General features: G+C 44.9%; 1 protein-coding gene across 1 annotated transcript in view; it reads left to right on the top strand.

The window, feature by feature from the left end:
• Nucleotides 1-790: 790 nt before the first annotated feature.
• MAP6 (microtubule associated protein 6) overlaps nt 791-19,585 on the top strand; it is an 84,647-nt gene continuing 65,852 nt past the window's right edge. Inside the window, exon 1 of the mRNA XM_006074085.4 lies at nt 791-3,455. Within this exon, the coding sequence (XP_006074147.3) occupies nt 2,071-3,455 (1,385 nt within the window). The 5' untranslated portion in view covers nt 791-2,070. The remainder of the gene's footprint in view (nt 3,456-19,585) is intronic.

Below are 19,585 nucleotides of genomic sequence, written 5' to 3' on the forward strand. Positions count from 1 at the left end.
AATCTAAACACATAAATTACTTTTTCCCCCATAGATATCAATGTCCCCTCACCCCCGCCTGACTTAACTGATGCTGAAAACTCTGGCTGTATTGGAGAGAAACAGAGCTATAGGCCAGTGAATGTGGCTAGGAGTCAGAAGTGGAAGACAGTGCAAGGAGATACCAAAAGGAGATGCTTGGAAGAACAAGAAGTCTTGCTGGAGAAGGTGTCCAAGAGGCTGGCCTGCTTGGGAAGCTCCACCTCTGGGTTTCCCCAGGTGGGTTCTGTGAATACTAATAGCTACCATTTATTGAACCCTTGCTATATTCCAGATGTGGCAAGAGTTTTTAGTGATTATCATTTTAATTCTCAGAGGAACCTTGTGAGTTGAGAACTGGCACCCTCATTCATGGATGAAACTAAAGGTCAGAAACTTGCAGTAATGTGCCCATGGCCATGAGCTAAGGCATGCAAAAGCCAGGATTTGAATCCTCCAGGATCTGATTTGACTCAAAGCTTCTGCTCTGAGCCCTTAACTATCTTCACGAAACCACTATGAGGTATCTATAATTTCCTCCAGGTAAGGAGACTGCAGTCCAGGATGACTCAACTTGTCCAAGTGACACAGGTAGTAAGTGTCTGAGCAAAAGCAGGAACATCTGACTCCAAAATTTTTCTGCCTCCCAGATAGAAGAAGAGCAAAGGCCAGGGGTCAGGAACATGGCAGAAAGCCACTGCATGTCAGGCCCTACCCTTTCCCAGGATAGTATCTGGCTGTTTCCCACCCACCCCAACCTCCCCACTTAGGCCCCTTTTGAGAATTTTCTTCTGACTTCATCTCTTCCTGTGTGGCCCCTGGGCTGAACAGGGACTTGGTAGTTCTTGGGACATTCTAAGACATCCCTCTCTGCAAAGGGTCCCCCAGAAAGAGAACAGCTAAGGTACCATCAGCCTGCAGTTTCCTCCACATATGAGCAAAGCCTGTGCATAAGACTGACAGGTGCTTAGGTCAGAAGCCAGCCAAAGGGGTTCAAATCCAGGCCATAGATTTTGGCCAATAACAGGAGCTCCTTTAAAAAACAACAACAACAACAAAAACAATATATATTCTGGGACAGACATATCACTAGGGGTTTCCTCCGTATTTTTAAATCGAATCTCCCTCCTTCCCCCATGTTTAACCCTTATTTCACAAAAGAGGAGTCTGAGGCTCCCAGTTCGGAGGCAACCAGAGTAAAGACTGCAAGTCATAAGGAGCCTGGGACTTGAACCCACCTAGGCCCCAGATTCTGTGGTTGCCTAGGAGCTGAAGAGGGAGGAGCTGCCAGATCAGAGGGAGGGGAAAGAGAGAAGGCGAGCTCCCAGCAGCGCTCGCTGACGACAGCAGGTGATTTTTTTTCCTGCAGCGCTCTTTCTCTCAGCATCTTTCCTGGATTTTTCCCCCCTCTGCTGAACGGCAGAAAAGGGTGGGGCCGCTTCCCTGCAGCAGAGACGGCAGCGGCGGCGACGGCGGCGGCTGCAGCATCCTTGGGAGAGGCGGCAGCGGCAGCAATGCTCGGTCTCCTCGAGTGGTGATCGCCTCCGAGCCCTGCTAGGTGGCTAGCTGAGACTGGACGCCGGCGGGGAGAAGAGAGAGCTTTGTCCGCGACCCTGAAACCGCACTGCCCGGCCCTTCCTCTGCGCCATGGCTTAAGCCTGCAGCCACCTCGCTTCGCGTCGCCTCGCTTTGCCGGGGTCTGCGCGCCGCCGCAGCCGCAGGGAGGGGCGCGTCCCAGACGCCCTCGCCCGGCGACCCGGGTCGCCGTGTCTCCCGCTGCGGTGCCCGCAGCAGAACGCGCTCCCGAGACCTGTGCGGCGGCTCCAGGAGGCGTTTATAGCAAGGTATCGAAGGACTTTACCGACTTTTATCTCAGTGATAGCTCTGCCAGCCCGACATTCCCGGGTGCTCTCTGAGACAGGAGGGAGCAGTAGCTCAGGCCACCAAGGAAAACAAGGTGGGAACCAGACTGGCCTGTCGAGGGGACTGAGGAAGATTAGGGACTTGCTTTAGAATCCAGCAAGAAGGAGGGCGAGCTCTGCAGCGAGCACCATGGCGTGGCCGTGCATCACGCGCGCCTGCTGCATCGCCCGCTTCTGGAACCAGCTGGACAAGGCGGATATCGCCGTGCCGCTGGTTTTCACCAAGTACTCGGAGGCCACCGAGCACCCGGGTGCCCCGCCGTCGCACCAGCAGCCGGCGCCCGCGCCCCCCTCGGCGCGCACGGTCGCCATAGAAACACAGCCGGCCCAGGGCGACGGGGATGCGGTTGCCCGGGCAACAGGGCCGGCGCCGGGGCCTAGCGGAGAACGAGAGGCTGGGGCCTCCTCTGGCCGGAGCGGACCCGGCCCAACCTCTGGCTCCGGCTCCACCTCCAGCGTGGGTCCCGCGGACTCGGTGATGCGGCAGGACTACCGCGCCTGGAAGGTGCAGCGGCCCGAGCCGAGCTGCCGGCCGCGCAGCGAATACCAGCCTTCGGACGCGCCCTTTGAGCGCGAGACCCAATACCAGAAGGACTTCCGCGCCTGGCCGCTGCCGCGCCGCGGGGACCACCCGTGGATCCCCAAGCCCGTGCAGATCGCCACTTCTTCCCTGGCGGCAGCGCCTGCGCTCCGTGCCCCTCAGCGCCGACCGCAGAGCCAGGAGCGCTGGCCTGTGCCAGCAGCCGAAGCCTCAGAGCAGGAGGCAGCCCCTGGCGGAGCAGGTGTCCTTGCGGCTGGAAAAGCGTCCGGAGCAGATGAACGCGACACACGCAAGAAACCTGGGCCCGCCTGGATGGTGCGGCGCGCCGAGGTGTCGCAGAGCCAGGAGCGCTGGCTGGTGCAGGCCGCCGAAGCCCCGGAGCAGGAGGCGGCCCCTACCGGAGCAGGTGTCCTTGCGGCTGGAAAAGCGTCCGGCGCAGATGAACGTGACACTCGCAAGAAACCCGGGCCCTCCTGGATGGTGCGGCGCACCGAGGTGCCTCAGAGCCAGGAGCACTGGCTGGGGCTGGCCGCTGAAGCCCCGGAGCAGGAGGCGGCCCCTGGCGGAACAGGTGTCCTTGCGGCTGGAAAAGCGTCCGGTGCAGATGAGCGCGACATTCGCAAGAAACCCGGGCCCGCCTGGATGGTGCGGCGCGCCGAGGTGTCGCAGAGCCAGGAGCGCTGGCTGGTGCAGGCCGCCGAGGCCCCGGAGCAGGAGGCGGCCCCTACCGGAGCAGGTGTTCCTGCGGCTGGAAAAGCGTCCGGTGCCGATGAGCGTGACACTCGCAAGAAGCCCGGGCCCGCCTGGATGGTGCGGCGCGCCGAGGCGCTGGGGCAGGAGCAGACGCCGCTGCCTGTGGCCCAGGACCAGGTCCAGGCCACTGGCCCCGAGGCGGGCAGAGGGCGTGCGGCGGCCGACGCGCTCAACAGGCAAATCCGCGAGGAGGTGGCGAGTACAGTGAGCAGCTCCTACAGGTGAGACGCGGTCCACAGCTCAGGCCTCGGGGCTGGTCATCCTTACCCTCTCCCATAGATTCCCGCATCGCAGGCATCCCTGGCCTCCCCCTCCCATTCCAGAACACAGCCCCTCCTTCCCCCCACTCCTGGCCAACTGCTCTTTGACTCTTTTGTGAAAGCTGTTATCCATCCCATCTTGCTGAAGTCTTTCACTAACCACTTCAGCCATCTTTTCCCCATCCCCGCCCCACCCCAAGTCCCTGCCTGCCCAACAGAGACCTTTGCAGTCTCTTCGCAGGCTTTGCGTCCATTCTGCCCCACCCAAGCCACCGGCTTCATTAGCCTGGGTGCTGCCCTTTGCTGGCTCAGCTGACGCCAAAGAGTCTTGGTGCCTTCCTGCAGGGCAGATCCTCCCCCAAATAGAGTGATCTCTACCCCTTCCCCACCTCCCTAGCCTGGTTCACCCAACCCTTCCTTCTTCCCTCCTCCATCTCAGTCCTTGGCAGACACCCAAGCACCACACCCTTTTCAAGATTCCCTGCCAGACGCTTATAGAGCACCCTCCTCCTTCAGTCCCCTAGGTTTTGAAGGCAGATTGCTTATGCTTCTATTTGTGACACATTGGGCAAGTTTCTTAACCCTTCTTGGCCTCGGGTTCTTATCTGTAAGATGTGATGGATAACAGATTCTTCTCTTAGATTGTCTTCTCATGTACTGATTTAATATTAAATACTCAACTTATTTTTGAGCACCTATTATATGCTGAACACTGTGCTAGACATTTTGAAGATTAAATGAGATGATTCAGAAGAATTATGCCTGGCACATGGTAGGTAATTAGTACATCTTGGTTCCTTTCTGACCTTCTCATTATTTTGATTTCCATGTCCAAGACACTTCCAGCCTTCTCCCTATTTCTTTCTTATTCACCAGATGTGGTTCTCATCCTGTTACCATCAAGAACCCCCTCTTCAGCACATTTAAATTCCCTTTAAATGAATGCCTTCAAACCTGAGCATATTCATTCACTCTCTTTCTTTCTAGAATTCTCCCTCTGCTGCAGCCTCAGCCCTGCCAGTCTGCTTTCTCACCCTTTCTCCCTTTAATACATATTTCTGAATGCTTAGCTTTCAGTCCTGCCCTTATGCTTCTAACCAAAACAATTAGCTAACAGATTACTGTTGACTCTGAATACATGGCATTGGTCTTGGGGTCTCTGGGGAAGTAGAAGTTCCTGATGAGTGATTGAGCTAGAAGTGTGCAAAATGTGACTTATGGGGTCCTTCATGAATACCACAGCCAGTGGCCTCCTTCCTGCAGAAGGGTGTGGACAGGAGGACTGCAGAGTTAGTGTCTTTTGCCAGGACCTTATATGTAGCCTCATCACACTGATGTCCCTCTCCAGTAAATATGACAGACACTCCCTCTTATGCTGAGGAGAGAACAGCATTGATAGACAAGGTCTTTTGTTAAGACCCCTCCCAGGTTTTGCCTCTGGAAAGCATTTCACAGTTAAAAGGGGCAGCTTATCAATTGGCCCTTATTCCTTCTTCTTGAATTCTACCTCCGACCTGGCATTTCTTTCTTCGTTTACCAGTATCATGATCATACTGGTCACCCAGGAGTACACCACTTCCTTTTAAAGCTCTGGGTCAGGCAAGGACACAGATCTTTTCCCTTGGCTCTAGCTATGAGAGAGTGGAATGTTCACAAAATCTTTATGCTGTTACCAAGGAGGATCTAAAAGAAAAGAAAGGAAACGAATAAGCAAGCGGACTACAAAAGCAAAGTCAAGATACAGTTTTGTGACTCTGCCATGGCTTTCTTGTTTATAAGGCTCTATTTTGTTCCCTAAGAACGCTAAGGCTGGCCTAACATCAGTTTTCTGGACTGATCTCTTCATCATCATACTCCCAATCTACCACCCTGAGGCAGGTGGAAACTTACCACCTACCAGACAGAATCAACCTCTCTCACCTCAATACTGGAGTAGGAAACAGAAACCCACTCCAGTACTCTTGCCTGGAAAGTTCCATGGACAGAGGAGCCTGGCAGGCTACAGTCCATGGGATTGCAAAGAGTGGGATGCGACTGAGCAACTTAGCATGAGCACCTCAATATAGTCAATACCAATCAAGAGAGATCCAGACTCTCAAATTTCATTTGATGATCCTACTCAGTTTCCAGGTTGGTAGGACTTGCTTTGTCCATCAGCGATTGGCCAGACAGTCAGGGTATAAACCACCCTTCATAGGGTGGTGGGGGAGGCTCAAGAGGAAAGGGATATATGTATACTTATAGCTGATTCACATTGTTGTACAGAAGAAGCCAACTCAACATTGTAAAGCAATTATCCTCCAATTAATGATAAATTAAAAAAAAAAAAAAACACCCTTCAGACAATTCACTCCAAATATTTTGGGATGTACCTTTGTTCTTATAGCCTCTTCCTCCTAAACAATACCTTAACTGTGCAGTAAGCTGTCATACTGCTGGTTAGAATTACATACATCCTGCAAGTGGTTGGACTGAATAGGGGAATTATGCTCTTGCAGCTGTCAAGAATGGTTTTTCATAGCTATCAGAATTTCATCAACCTGTCCAGAAAAATCTCTGTGTACCTCAAAAAGATTTTTTTTCTAATTTGAGTCTGCTGTAAAATTTAATTATGCGTATGACTTTGGGGTCAGTAGTTCCATTTTGCTGTGTAATCAGAAGGATTTGAAAGCATTAAGAGAATAAGTTGAAAGCATTAAGAGAATAAGTGTTGCTAAGAGACATCAATTTCTCTAATGGACAGTTTAAGCACATGACAAATTTGATGTGAAATTTAATATTATTTTTGTTCCAGAAGAAAAATTAATAATAGGGAAATGCACTTTGGGTAAAAGCAGATACGAAGAAATAAGATAATTAATTAAATGTACAATAAAGAAAAAAATGCCTGGAAATTATAGGCTTATCTGTAAACTTGATTTTTTTCCTCCTTATTCTCTCACATCCTTTTCCTTGCTAGGATTTTGAGTATCTCTTGAATTTAAGTATGCTGTGTATCTTACATCACCTTAAAAGCCAAACTGCACTCCATTTTACCAATAATTTGATTGACAAATCCATTTCTTCTGTCACTCTACATAAATGATGGCAGTTTATACCATGGTGACTGGTTCATCTTATGGTCTTTACAAATGACATCAGTCATATAACATCAATTTGAGTAGTTTGCTTAACTAGAGAAAGGATACACAATCCATCAGCTTAATATACTGGTATGTAATATACAATATATATTCATCCAGAGTCATATATCAATATATGCTATTTGGTTTTCCCCTGCAGTATACAATCAGTAGTTAATATCAAATGTCCTTTGATGCTATGGGTTTGAGAAATAGTCCCTGTTCTAATTCATAGCTTATCCAGACTAGCCAGGTATTTTTGCATTCAAGTGGTATCTGAGGTATCTTTAGAATTGTTTGTAATCATGAAATTGATTTTCACTACATTCATATTACATAAATGATATTATAAAATTGAGAAACATGTCTTTATTTTCATTTTAATGTTAAGGATGATCTCACTGGGCAGGTATCTGTGACTTTAGACCTAGCATTCTCAATCAGAAAATAGATAAGTCATAGGAGGCGGTTAAAATTCCTCTCTCAGCCAACCCCATTGTCCCAGCCATTAGTTAAGAGTGATAGACGGGGTAGCAGGTGCTCCCCATAGAAATGTTAATAAGCAACTTTTCCTGGAAGAAATCAACTGGGGCACCAGAAGGTAGAATTAATAAACCAGAGGCAAAATGGTACTTGAAAAATGAGAGGGATAACAAGGAAATCAGAAAGAAAAGGAGTCTTTACTATCCCCACAGTTTTCCATAAAGGTTAGAGAAAGGTCTATCTGATATGGCTATGCTATTCAGAACTGCCCTGGGCTTCCCAGGTGGCTCAGTGGTAAAGAATCCGCCTGCAGTTCAGGAGATGCAGGTTCGATCCCTGGATCGGGAAGATCTCCTGCAAAAGAACACAGCAACCCACTCCAGTATTCTTGCCTGGGAAATCCTAGGGACAGAGGAGCCTGGTGGGCTACAGTCCGTGGGGTCGTAAGAGAGTTGGACACAACCAAGCGACTAAGCAGCAACAACACAGAAGTGCCCTATACCTACAGGCACCTGCCTATTTCTCTAGTATCTTCCCGACTAAATCCCAGCAACTCTTCAAGGCCAGTCTCAGATACTAGCTTTCAACAATGCCCTCCAGGTCCTGCCACGAGGGACTGTTTTTTCTCTCATTTCCTTTTCATATTCTGTGCACTTCTCATTGTCTGCTTGATTGGAGGATACTTTTGTCTCTATCTGCCTCCCCTACCAGATAGGAACACTTAAAGAGAAGGGCTGTATTTTGTTCATTTCTGTATCTCTCACAGCTTAACATTGTGCCTAACTACCATATAGGTTTGTTGAATCTAGTGAACTTTTTAGAGTTTGGTGAAGAATTTATTCACTTACATATTGATTCATTTCACTCTGTTTCATTTAGCTGAATTAATTTTGGAAAATGACCACCAAGTCCCTGCTATGTATCAGACGGGAATCTCAGGACACCAAAAGGTGATAACCCTTATGTAAAGAAATTGTGTTTTCCTTAATCAAAATAAAGTGGGATTCCTACTCGGTTAGCACTAGAAGAAATGTTCAAATGGGGAAGGGCAGCAAACCTTAGAGACCTGATTCTAGGTGCGCCTTCACCGGGGCAGTGGTGGCCCTCGATCTGAGCTGTACAATGAAATCACTGGTGAACTTTAAAAATGCTGTTGCAAGGGCTTCCCTGGCAGTCCAGTGGTTAAGACTCCGTGCTTCCACTGTAGGGGAGGAGGGGTGAGGGTTCGATCCCTGGTCGGCAACTAAGGTCCCTCATCCCCTGCAGCACAGCCAAAAAAATGCTGTTACATAACTGCCTTGCCAGAGATTCTGATTTAATGGGTCTGGGGTATGACCTGTGCATGTGAGTCTTTTAAAACTGCCCCCGGATAATTCTCATGTGCAATTCAGGTTATACCCTCTTCCCTTAAGGCAGAGTTTCTCAAAATTTAGTTCACGAGAGAATCATCTGGAGAGCTTCCTAAAATGCAGATTCCTGGCCTTATCCTCAGACACGCTGATTCAGCAGGTTTAAAATGGAGCCTAAGAATCTATATTTTAACAAGCACTCTAGGTAATTTTTTAAAATATTTACTTATTTGGCTGTGTGGGGTCTTAGCTGCAGCATGCAGGGTCTTCATTGCAGTGCACAGGCATGTAGGATTTTAATTCTCTGCCCAGGGATCGAACCCACATCTCCTGCATTGCAAGGTGGATTCTTTTTTTTTTTTTTTAATTTATTTTTTTAATTTTATTTTATTTTTAAACCTCAAACACTGTATTAGTTTTGCCAAACATCAAAACGAATCCGCCACAGGTATACATGTGCTCCCCATCCTGAACCCTCCTCCCTTCTCCCTCCCCATACCATCCCTTTAGGTCATCCCAGTGCACCAGCCCCAAGCATCCAGTATCATGCATTGAACCTGGACTGGCAACTCGTTTCATACATGATATTACACATGTTTCAATGCCATTCTCCCAAATCTTCCCACCCTCTCCCTCTCTAACAGAGTCCATAAGACTGTTCTATACATCAGTGTCTCTTTTGCTGTCTTGTACACAGGGTTATTGTTACCATCTTTCTAAATTCCATATATATGCATTAGTATACTGTATTGGTGTTTTTCTTTCTGGCTTACTTCACTCTGTATAATAGGCTCCAGTTTCATCCACCTCACTAGAACTGATTCAAATGTATTCTTTTTAATGGCTGAGTAGTACTCCATTGTGTATATGTACCACAGCTTTCTTATCCATTCATCTGCTGATGGACATCTAGGTTGCTTCCATGTCCTGGCTATTATACAGTGCTGCGATGAACATTGGGGTACATGTGTCTCTTTCCCTTCTGGTTTCCTCAGTGTGTATGCCCAGCAGTGGGATTGCTGGATCATAAGGCAGTTCTATTTCCAGTTTTTTAAGGAATCTCCACACTGTTCTCCATAGAGGCTGTACTAGTTTGCATTCCCACCAACAGTGTAAGAGGGTTCATTTTTCTCCACAGCAAGGTGGATTCTTAACCATTGGATCACCAGGGAAGTCCTGTACTCTAGGTAATTTTGATGCAAGTGAACTTCAGGCTTTACTTGGGAAAACACTGCTTGGAAAGATTTGCTGTCTTTAAGGTACTGTATTTTCCCATACACAAATATGGTATTTTTGCCATTTATTTGTATTTTTGTCCTTCGCTTACATTTTGTAATTTTCTCTGCAAAAGTCACACATGTACACACATACAGCTTCCCTGATAGCTCAATAGTAAAGAATCCACCTGCCAAGCAGTAAACTCAGATTTGATCCCTGGATCGGGAAGATCCCCTAGAGAAAGAAATGGCAACCCACTCCAGTATTCTTGCCTGGGAAATCCCATGGACAGAGGAGCCTGGCAAGCTACAGTCCATGGGGTCGCAAAAAAGTCAAACACGACTTAGCCACTAGACAACATACACACATACAAAATAGTTTTTAAGTTTTATTTTTCTATATTTAAGCCTCTAATAACATAATGACTTAGCTTTATGTATGGAATGAAGTAGGGATCTAATTTTCCTTTTCCCATATGGCAAGTCATTTATTCCAATACACTTTTTAAAAGTTCGTTTCTGCATTAATATTCCCACTGATATTTCTTTATCACATAGGTTGCATATGCTTGAGTATTTCTGAGATCTCTGTTCTATTCCATTCATCTGAGCTAATACCGTACTATCATCTCTTTCTGAGCTATTTAAAATTAGCTTTCTTGCTTTCAACATATATCCTATTACATTTTCTAATTTGTTGTTGCTCATATGTATTAATTTTTATATGTTCATATTATATTCAGCAACTTTTAACCACTCTCTAATTTTGTTTTTAGATTCTCTTGGGCCATCTGTGGAGACAATGTATACTTTTAGTAAATGCCAATTTATCATCTTCATTCTGATATTCGTGTATTTTTGTGTGTATGTATATTGCTACATTGGTGGGGATATCCAGTATAAATTTGATGGTAGGTGACGGGCATCTTTGTCTGAGACAAATGGGAATGCTCCTAAAGTTTTTTTGTTAAGTATGAGATTTGCTCTGTGTCTTTAGGAGACAGCATCATATCAGGCCAAGAAACTTGTCTTTATACTAATTTCTAGGGGTTTCTAAAACTATGGATTTGTATTGAATTTTATTAAATGATTTTTGGGGCCATAAACTGAGAAAGTCATATGGTTTTCATTTTTAGTCTGTTTATAGATTTTTCTGATGTTGAGCCCATCTTTTCATTCCTAGGATAAATCTTACTTAGATAAAAATGTATTCTGTGATGCTGAATTCTTTAGTTACTTTTTATTTGAAATGTTTGCACATATATTCATAGGTAAAATTATTTTAAAACTTTTTCCTTTTTATATCATTCTGGTGCAATATTGGATCGTGGTTATATCTATACAATTAGATAGGCAGATTTTTCTCCTTTTCAGTTATTGGAACAATGCTTATAATAAGTGTTCCTCCTTAAATAGCTGATAAGAATCTCCTGTAAAGCTCTCTGTAATCATGTCTTTTTTAGTGAATAGACTTTTATTTACTACCAATTTGATGTCTTTAATAGTGACTCATTTATTCAGCTTTTGTATTTCTTCTTAAGCCAATTTTTAGTAATTTATATTTTTCAAGGTAATGTGATCACTTTTTTATAATTTTTAAATTTATTGACATGAGTCCTCATAGCATTATCTTGTGGATTTTATATTCAACTCTACTTATCTGCAGTTAAATCCTCTCTCACACTTAATTGGTGCCTTCTCTCTTTTTTCATAATTGTTTTATTAAGGTTTGTTTACTTTTTTTCAGAGTCACATTTTGGTTTTGTAAATCATCTCCCTTTTTAGTAAGCTTTCCTCTTATTTTTACTATTCCTTTACTTTTTATGCTGTGAGAGGTTGTACTAGGAACACTGTTGTATCCCTGGCTAAGGAGTTTGGATTTTCTTTTTTAAAGAAATGAGTCACTGAAAGAATCTAGGCTCAGGAACTACATGATAGTGGAATATGATTTAAAGTTTATAAATGTCCCACCGGCTGGTGACCTGGGGAGGTGAGAGAAAGGGTGGCAAGTAAGAGGCTATGGGAATAATCCAGAGAGAACGATAAAATCTGGACTGTGGCTTTGGGATTTGAAATTTAAAGCATAGTACATATAGTTACTGAAAAACAGGTCTCAGTGATCAATTGAGATGCAAGGAAGAGGATAAATTCAAAATAAAATTTTCCAGTTTGCATAACTGGTAACAGTCCTAGTCATTGAAACAGACTTTTATTTAGACTTCTATGATGAATGTAGAGAAGAAAAAGTCAGGAGTGGAAGTTGAGCTTATTTTTAGTATCTAGAATTTGAATTGTCTATGAGATATCTGACAAGAAGTTTCAAGGGGCAGCTGAATAAATGGATCTGAAGTATAGTGAGAGTTCAGTGCTGTGATTTGAAACATCCTGTGGAAATGATTAAAGACATGGGAGGAGGTGAAATCAACTCTAGAGACGAAGTAGAGAGAATTAGCCATCAGAGAATGGAGCCCTAAAGGATACATGCATTGAGGGTACTGACAGCAGAAGGAATAACCATGAAAAAGACAAACCATTGATCAGAAGGGAGGAAAGAGAAGTAGGAGAGAAATCATGGAAACCACATTGGGCACCTATCTCAGAAAAACCTTATGCCACCCTGGAAAAGGCAATGGCACCCCACTCCAGTACTCTTGCCTGGAAAATCCCATGGATGGAGGAGCCTGGTAGGCTGCAGTCCATGGGGTCGCTAAGAATCGGACACGACTGAGCGACTTCACTTTCACTTTTTCACTCTCATGCATTGGAGAAGGAAATGGCAACCCACTCCAGTGTTCTTTCCTGTAGAATTCCAGAGGCAGGAGAGCCTGGTGGGCTGACGTCTATGGGGTCACACAGAGTTGGATACGACTGAAGTGACTTAGCAGCAGTAGCACTGTGTGCAAAGCATTTTTCTGGATCATTGGTTGACCTTGCACAGTTAGATATAATGTTACTGAAACTAATCCACAAAGACGAGAGGAGAGGAGATAAGATACACACATTAATAGTTGGTTGCTCTCCTAGAAAAAAAAAGGCATCTAATGGATCTGTGAGCTTTCAAAAAAGCAGTCAAGGCAGTGACAGTTCTAAATCTACAATCACAAAGAACCACTCAGTGTCCCAGATATAAAACTCAAATAATCCAACAGTGTCCACTAAAACTAAAGAGAGCCATCTCTGTGATCAATGCAGCTTTGGTTTTTCAGATTGTCAGTTGTAGACACATAGACAAGTACGCTGCTAATTCTCTGCCAAATGAAGAAAACTGAAAATGGACCTTGACCAGCAAACTAAAAATTCTCTTGGTGTTCACTAAAAATGCTAGTTTTCACCATTAGAAATAATAATAATGGTTAATCAAGTGTCTCCCATGTGCCTGGCCGGCTGCTAGAAACTTTGGATGCATTTTCTGCTGTAATCTATGTAGCAGCTCTGCAGAAATGGTTGTTACTTCCCTTTTAGAGCTCAGGACCCATGAGTCCTCTGGTCTATCTTTAAGTGATGAAACTTGAAGGCACAGACTTTGTCCAACACTTTGTCTACACACAGCATGTCTCCTCCACAGTCATATTAACTTGTATTGTCTCAAATCATCTTCACTCCAGCAAATATTGATTAGTGTCTTCTCTGTATCTGGTTAATTCCTAGGAAGACAAAGTAGTCCTTTCTCTTGGAAGGCTTATGTTTATTAGGCAGATACAGGTGTGCTGAAAAGTTATCAGTGCCCTAACAAAAGTCTATGGACGGTTTGGTGGGGCACAGAGGAGACAGGGTTAAATCTACTTGATTTGAGGGTTATCAGGAAAGGGTTCAGTAGAGAAGTGACTGGTAGGCCGAATCTTCAAAGATGACTAGGTATTCAATGGGGAAGGGATCCGTCTGAGTAAAAGTACAGAAGAGAAATTGTCAGCCGATAGAGCTTGGAGTGTTCTTGCCTGGAGAATCCCAGGGACGGACGAGCCTGGTGGGCTGCCGTCTGTGGGGTCGCACAGAGTCGGACACGACTGAAGTGACTTAGCAGCAGCGGTAGCAGAGCTTAGAGGTCTCATTGGATGAGAATAGAATGGTGAGAAATAGACCAGGTAGGCAAGCTGGACCAGCTCCTTTATCCTACAAGCAAATGAAGAAGCAGGACTGGGTTTTGGATATTAGCAAAGGTGACTTTGGTAGCAGTGGGAAGGATGGATTGGAGGGAATTAGACCAGGAGCATAGAGTCCAGAAAGGAAGCTGGAGTCTAAGTAAGAGATGAAGAAGGCCTCCAGCCAGGAAAGGATGTAAACAAGCGCTGATGGTACAGAATAACACGAGACGGTGGCTAAGTGAACGTCGACAGAAAGTGAAAGGGAAGAGTCTGGATGTTTCCTTTGGATGCCTTGGATGTCTGGGGAAACAGTCGTGTACTCAGCTAGATAGCATAGGTTTGGATAAGTCAAATTTGAGATGTCTTTGGAAGGATTGCATGGAGGTATTCAATAGAAAATGAAAATGGAAACCCACACTGCTGGAAAGGGGTGTAAACTGTTACAGTCACCTTATAAAACTCTTTAGCATTATCTATTCTAATCAAACATATGTTTGCTCTGTGACCCAGCAATTGCACAGTAGGTACCTGACAGAAATAAGTGCAGAAGACTTGTACAAGAATGTGTATAGCAGCTTTTATTTAATAATAGCTAAAAAGTAAAACTAACCCAAATGCAGCTCCTTACTTTCCACATCTCTCTTTCCACTCCTTACTAGTATCATTCCACACCACGTTACACAGCTCTGCGTTGTGCAGTCAAAAACCTTTCTAGACATTGCCAAAAGCCCTCTGTGTATGCCAGAATTGATTTGGTTGAAAGCCACCTGAAAAGAAAATTACCACAATACTCAATAATATGGATAGATCTCAAAGACATAATGATGAGTGAAAGAAACCAGACAGAAGTGTACTTACTGAATGATTCCATTTGTATAAAATTGCAAAGCAGGCAAATGTAACTGATGGTGATCGGTGTCAGAACTCCCAGTGACAATCTCTGGGAGTGGGGCGGAGAATTGGCCAAAATGTTGGAAATGCTCTATATCTTGCTCTGGGTAGTGGTTGTGTGGGTACATACACACGAACTAGAGTTTCTCTGGCGGCTCAGTGGTAACGAATCCACCTGCTACCGCAGGAGATGAGGGTTTGATCCCTGGGTTGGGAAGATCCACTGAAGAAGGAAATGGCAACCCACTCCAGTGATCTTGACTGGGAAATTTCATGGACAGAGGAGCCTGGTAGGCAAGAGTTCATGGAGTCGCAAGAGTCAGATACTGAGCGACTAAACAACAACAACATACATCTGAACCATTAAGATTTATGGACTTTCTTTATTTTGCTTGTTATACCTCAATAAAAAAATGAGAAACAAATTACAAACTAAGTATCTGGAAATACAAATTTGATGCTCAGGAGAAAAGGCATAACAGAAAAGAAATATCTGGATATCAAGCTGTCAGTGAGGATCAAGCATGTGGGGGGTCAGAGTGGGTGGGAAGAAAGGGGGTGAGAAGAAGAACATGCTGCAGCCAGAGCCCAGCAGCCCCGACATCTCAGGGATGAGCAGAAGAGTCAGTCAAGGAAGGAGTGTACGTGTCTGTGTTGTTCTCATCGGAGACTGAGAGCATGGCCCACCATAGTCCTGCAAAAGCTACCTGCACGCGTATAGCATAGTAGTGTTCTTGTCCATCCTTCTGATCCCATCGCAGTCCATTGTCAGTGTGTATTTCCTTTCAAACTGAATGAAGAGGCTTTGTATATAATTCTTTCAGTGGGAAAATAGGGCCCAAGCCCCAAACCGCAAAACCCACCCTGAGTGCCTTTCACTGTGTTGTTGCCTGTGGTCACTGTCTATTTCCTGCAATGACATCAAAAAGCTGGCCCATGTTGTGGAATATCTTAGAGTGGCCCTTAAGAATTGTTCCTCATTAAACCATAATAGTGGGAGAAAAACGGTCAGTGGCAGAAAGCAAAAAAAGCAGATTGTTCGAGACAACCAAGCCTCAACCTCATTTACTGAGCACACAATGCCTTACTGATGTAACATACCTTTTAATTTAAGACTTTATCATGACCTTTTAAGGTAAACCTTTCTCTCTTAAAAGATGAAGGATTGAGTCAGGGCCATCTGGGGGCTGAGGTCACTGACCACCTGTCAGTAGCTGAGCTGGTTCAGGAGCCTGGCTCTCCTCATTCCAGCCTCCAGCTGTGTCTTTCTTGTGCAGACTAAGCAGCCCTCTGCCTTGTTCCCACAGTTCGACATGCCATTCCTGGGAGGGCAGCTGTCTGTCCCCCAGTTTCCACTCTCCTAAGCCTATACTCTCTTCCTTCACCATCTTCTGCAGTGGCAGAAGGACAAGTGGTTTCACTCCTCCTTGTCCTGGGCTCCCCATGGATGCTCTTCCCTTCCAGGGCAAGGTCTCAGCAGCTTAGCCTCTGGTCAAGGCTTCCCAGGCTCTGATGTATCTGGAGCAGTCAGCACTTTTTCCCACTGCTCTCTTCGCACACCTGATGCTTTTTCCTGCAGATTCTCAGTTCTGGTTGAACATTAAAATCTCAGGGACCCCAGGGAGTGATATAGCCGGATAACCAGCTGAGCTGACCCTTGACAAGCTCCACACATAACCACTGCTGGATTTTGCTCACAATTTTCCGTCCCATCCACCTTCCATCTTCTTTCTAAATCCTTCTATCCTTCAGGGCTTTTAGTTCATGGTGAAAGAGGCTTATACTATAAAAGCAGGGAATTAGGCTGGATTTATTTGATCGTAATATCATCATTATAATAATATAGTGGGCTTAATATCATTTTTATTCCAAGTTCAATGCAGCATCTTAAGAGCATGCAGGGGCTGGGGCTATGGGCTATGAGGATTCAAGGTGCAGAGCACATGGAAATGGATGCCCACCCCCTCCCAACCCCACTCCCCTCCACCCCCCTCCCCTCCACCACCCCGTACAGGAGCTTGCTGTCTTATGTGGAAGGCAACACAACATGCAAGTATCTAAGTACCAGGCAGGGCCTGCTGAGGTTTAATCAGGATCCAAGTTCTCAAGGGCTGCAATTAGGGCTGGTTAATTCTGTTGGAAGATTCATGGAGGGATGATTGTATGAGTCCTGGGTGATGTCCTGGAGCCCTGTAAAGCAGCGATCCCCAACCTTTTTGGCACCAGGGACCAGTGTCATGGAAGAGAATTTTTCTACAGACCAGGGAGCAGGGATGGTTTAGGGACGATTCAAGCTCATTATATTCATTGTGCACTTTATTTCTAATTTGTGCACTTTATTTCTAACACTACCGCTGATCTGACAGGAGGTACCATGTGGCCCAGGGCCTTGGGATCCCTGCTGTAAAGGATTTGGTGACCAGTAAAACTAGGATTTGCATCATCTCTCTCTAACTAAAAATTGATGACCCTGCTGCTGCTGCTGCTGCTAAGTCACTTCAGTGGGGACCCTGAGAAACCCTTTATATTTCTCGCCAATAAAGTGAAGTGAAAGTGTGAGTCACTCAGTCATGTTCGACTATTTGCGACCCCATGGACTATAGCCCTCTAGGCTTTCTGTCCATAGAATTCTCCAGGCAAGAATACTGGAGTGGGTATTCCCTTCTCCAGGGAATCTTCCAGACCCAGGGATCGAACCCAGGTCTCCTGCATTGCGCGTAGATTCTTTACCATCTGAGCCACCAGGGAAACCATCAATAAAATGGAGATAATTATGCAGTGGTGACCTCACAGAGTCATGATGAAGGTGAAGGGAGACAATGCTTGTATGAGTGTCTGCCCATCAGTTAGTGCTGCCCACTTTTGTTGTTATCATTGAGAGAATGAAACAGAGCAGGTTACCAATAAGACTTTCATTGATTCATTTATTTAACATCTGCCACATCTGGTATCAGGCACTATGCTAGAACCTGGGGATATAGAAATAAATTACACAGACTCTGTCCTACAAGGGTTCCTGGTCTAAAGTGAAACATAATAAGAAAATTATAGTAATGATAGTAAGTGCAATAATAGAAATAAGCACAAGGCAAAACCACAAACACAGAACACTAATGAAACCGATTTTATGGACCACAGCCTTGTCTAACTCAATGAAACTATGAGCCATGCCATGTAGAGCCACCCAAGATGGACAGGTCATAGTGGAGAGTTCTGAAAAAACATGGTCCACTAGAAAAGGGAATGGCAAGCCACTTCAGTATTGTTGCCTTAAGAACCCCATGAACAGTATGAAAAGGCAAAAAGATATGACACTGAAAGATGAACTCCTCAGGTCGGCAGGTGCCCAGTATGCTACTGGAGAAAAGTGGAGAAGTAAGAACTGACTCATTGGGAAAGACCCTGATGCTGGGAAACATTGAAAGCAAGAGGAGAAGTGGAAGACAGAGGATGAGATGGTTGAATGGCATCACCGACTCGATGGACATAGGTTTGAGTAAACTCTGGGCATTGGTCATGGACAGGGAGGCCTGGCGTGCTACAGTCCATGGGGTCGCAAAGAGTCAGACATGATTGAACCGATCCAAACTGAGAGGAAAGGGGGATCTGACTCAGTCTGAATTAGGGACCACTTCCTGAGTAAGTGGACCTGTGCAGTGTGTCAAGAGCAGAGTTAGTTCCACCAGGAAAGCAAAAAATAGGAACTATGTAATCCTTCCTAGAGGTTTTTCCCAATGAGATAAGAACAAAGAAGGCCTTTTAAGACTACAATAGTTAATAGGAATTCCAGCTTCTCCCAGATATCTAGCTTTATTTGGAGATTTGCATTCAAATCCTGCTTACCATTTATTAACTGTATGTCTTTGGTCAAGTTACTTAACCTATTGTCTCTGATTTGTTTCCTGGTTGGTGAAATAGAACCAATAATACCTATCTTGCAAGGTTTTCAAATGACTTAATGTTTCATGAAATCTCTGATTCTCTCACCTGTCATATTTACTATTGCACTCCCAGAACCAAGCTTAGTGCGTGGTTTTTAGGAGATGCTAAATAGATTTTAATTGAACAAATGCATGAATGATGTATGTTCAGCACTTAGCACAGTGCTTAGCCCATAGTAAGCACTAAATAAATGGCAACGCTCCTCCTCATCACTCTCAGTAGGTTTGAGAACCACTTGGCTAACATAAAGAGGTAGTTTTGCCCTTCTGTGTGCACACATTCTGAATTTCTGGGAACAGATCCATGAAATACTCAGATAAAAGATTTTCTGTGTTTGTACTCTGATATGAAGAATCAGGGAAGACCTCAGGATGGAGGGTATCACCTAAGCTGAACTTTGAAGGCTCAGTCAGATTTCAGTAGGAACACACTATCAGGTGGGCAGGGAGGTGACATACTGCAGGCAGAAGGGACAGTGGGAGAAGGGACAGCAGGAACGGGTGGAGCAAGGAGTGTATTTGGGGAGCCACAGCTATTCAGATATGACAGATGTCCAAGTGTGAGGGATGACACGGCAGGTGGCAAGTCCGGAAAGGTCTTGACCAGTGATCAGCATCTGTTCTGTAGAGGGAAAAATAGTAAATATTTTAGGCTTTGCTGGCCCTTATATAACCAGAAATAATAAATTTCCAAAAAGTTTCATTGATGAAATTCAAAGTATAATAATAATAGGTCTACTAATGAGTAGATTGGATTCTTTAGGGGGATAACATTTGCTGAAAATAGATCCAAAATTAGTGTTCTTTTTCTTCATATTGATTGCAAACATTTATCTTCAGAAACCATTCCCAGCTCCTGGCTGAACAAAAGCAGCTTGAGGGCTGGATTTGATTCACGGATCATGGTTTGCCAATCTCTGATCTATATCACTGAGGACAGAACACTGTGCTACCAAGATTCAGACTCTGAATTTAAGTAGCAAATGACCTCCTGAACAGAGTGCCT

This window comes from Bubalus bubalis, chromosome 16 (assembly GCF_019923935.1).
Source record: "Bubalus bubalis isolate 160015118507 breed Murrah chromosome 16, NDDB_SH_1, whole genome shotgun sequence".
NCBI classification, from domain to species: domain Eukaryota; kingdom Metazoa; phylum Chordata; class Mammalia; order Artiodactyla; family Bovidae; genus Bubalus; species Bubalus bubalis.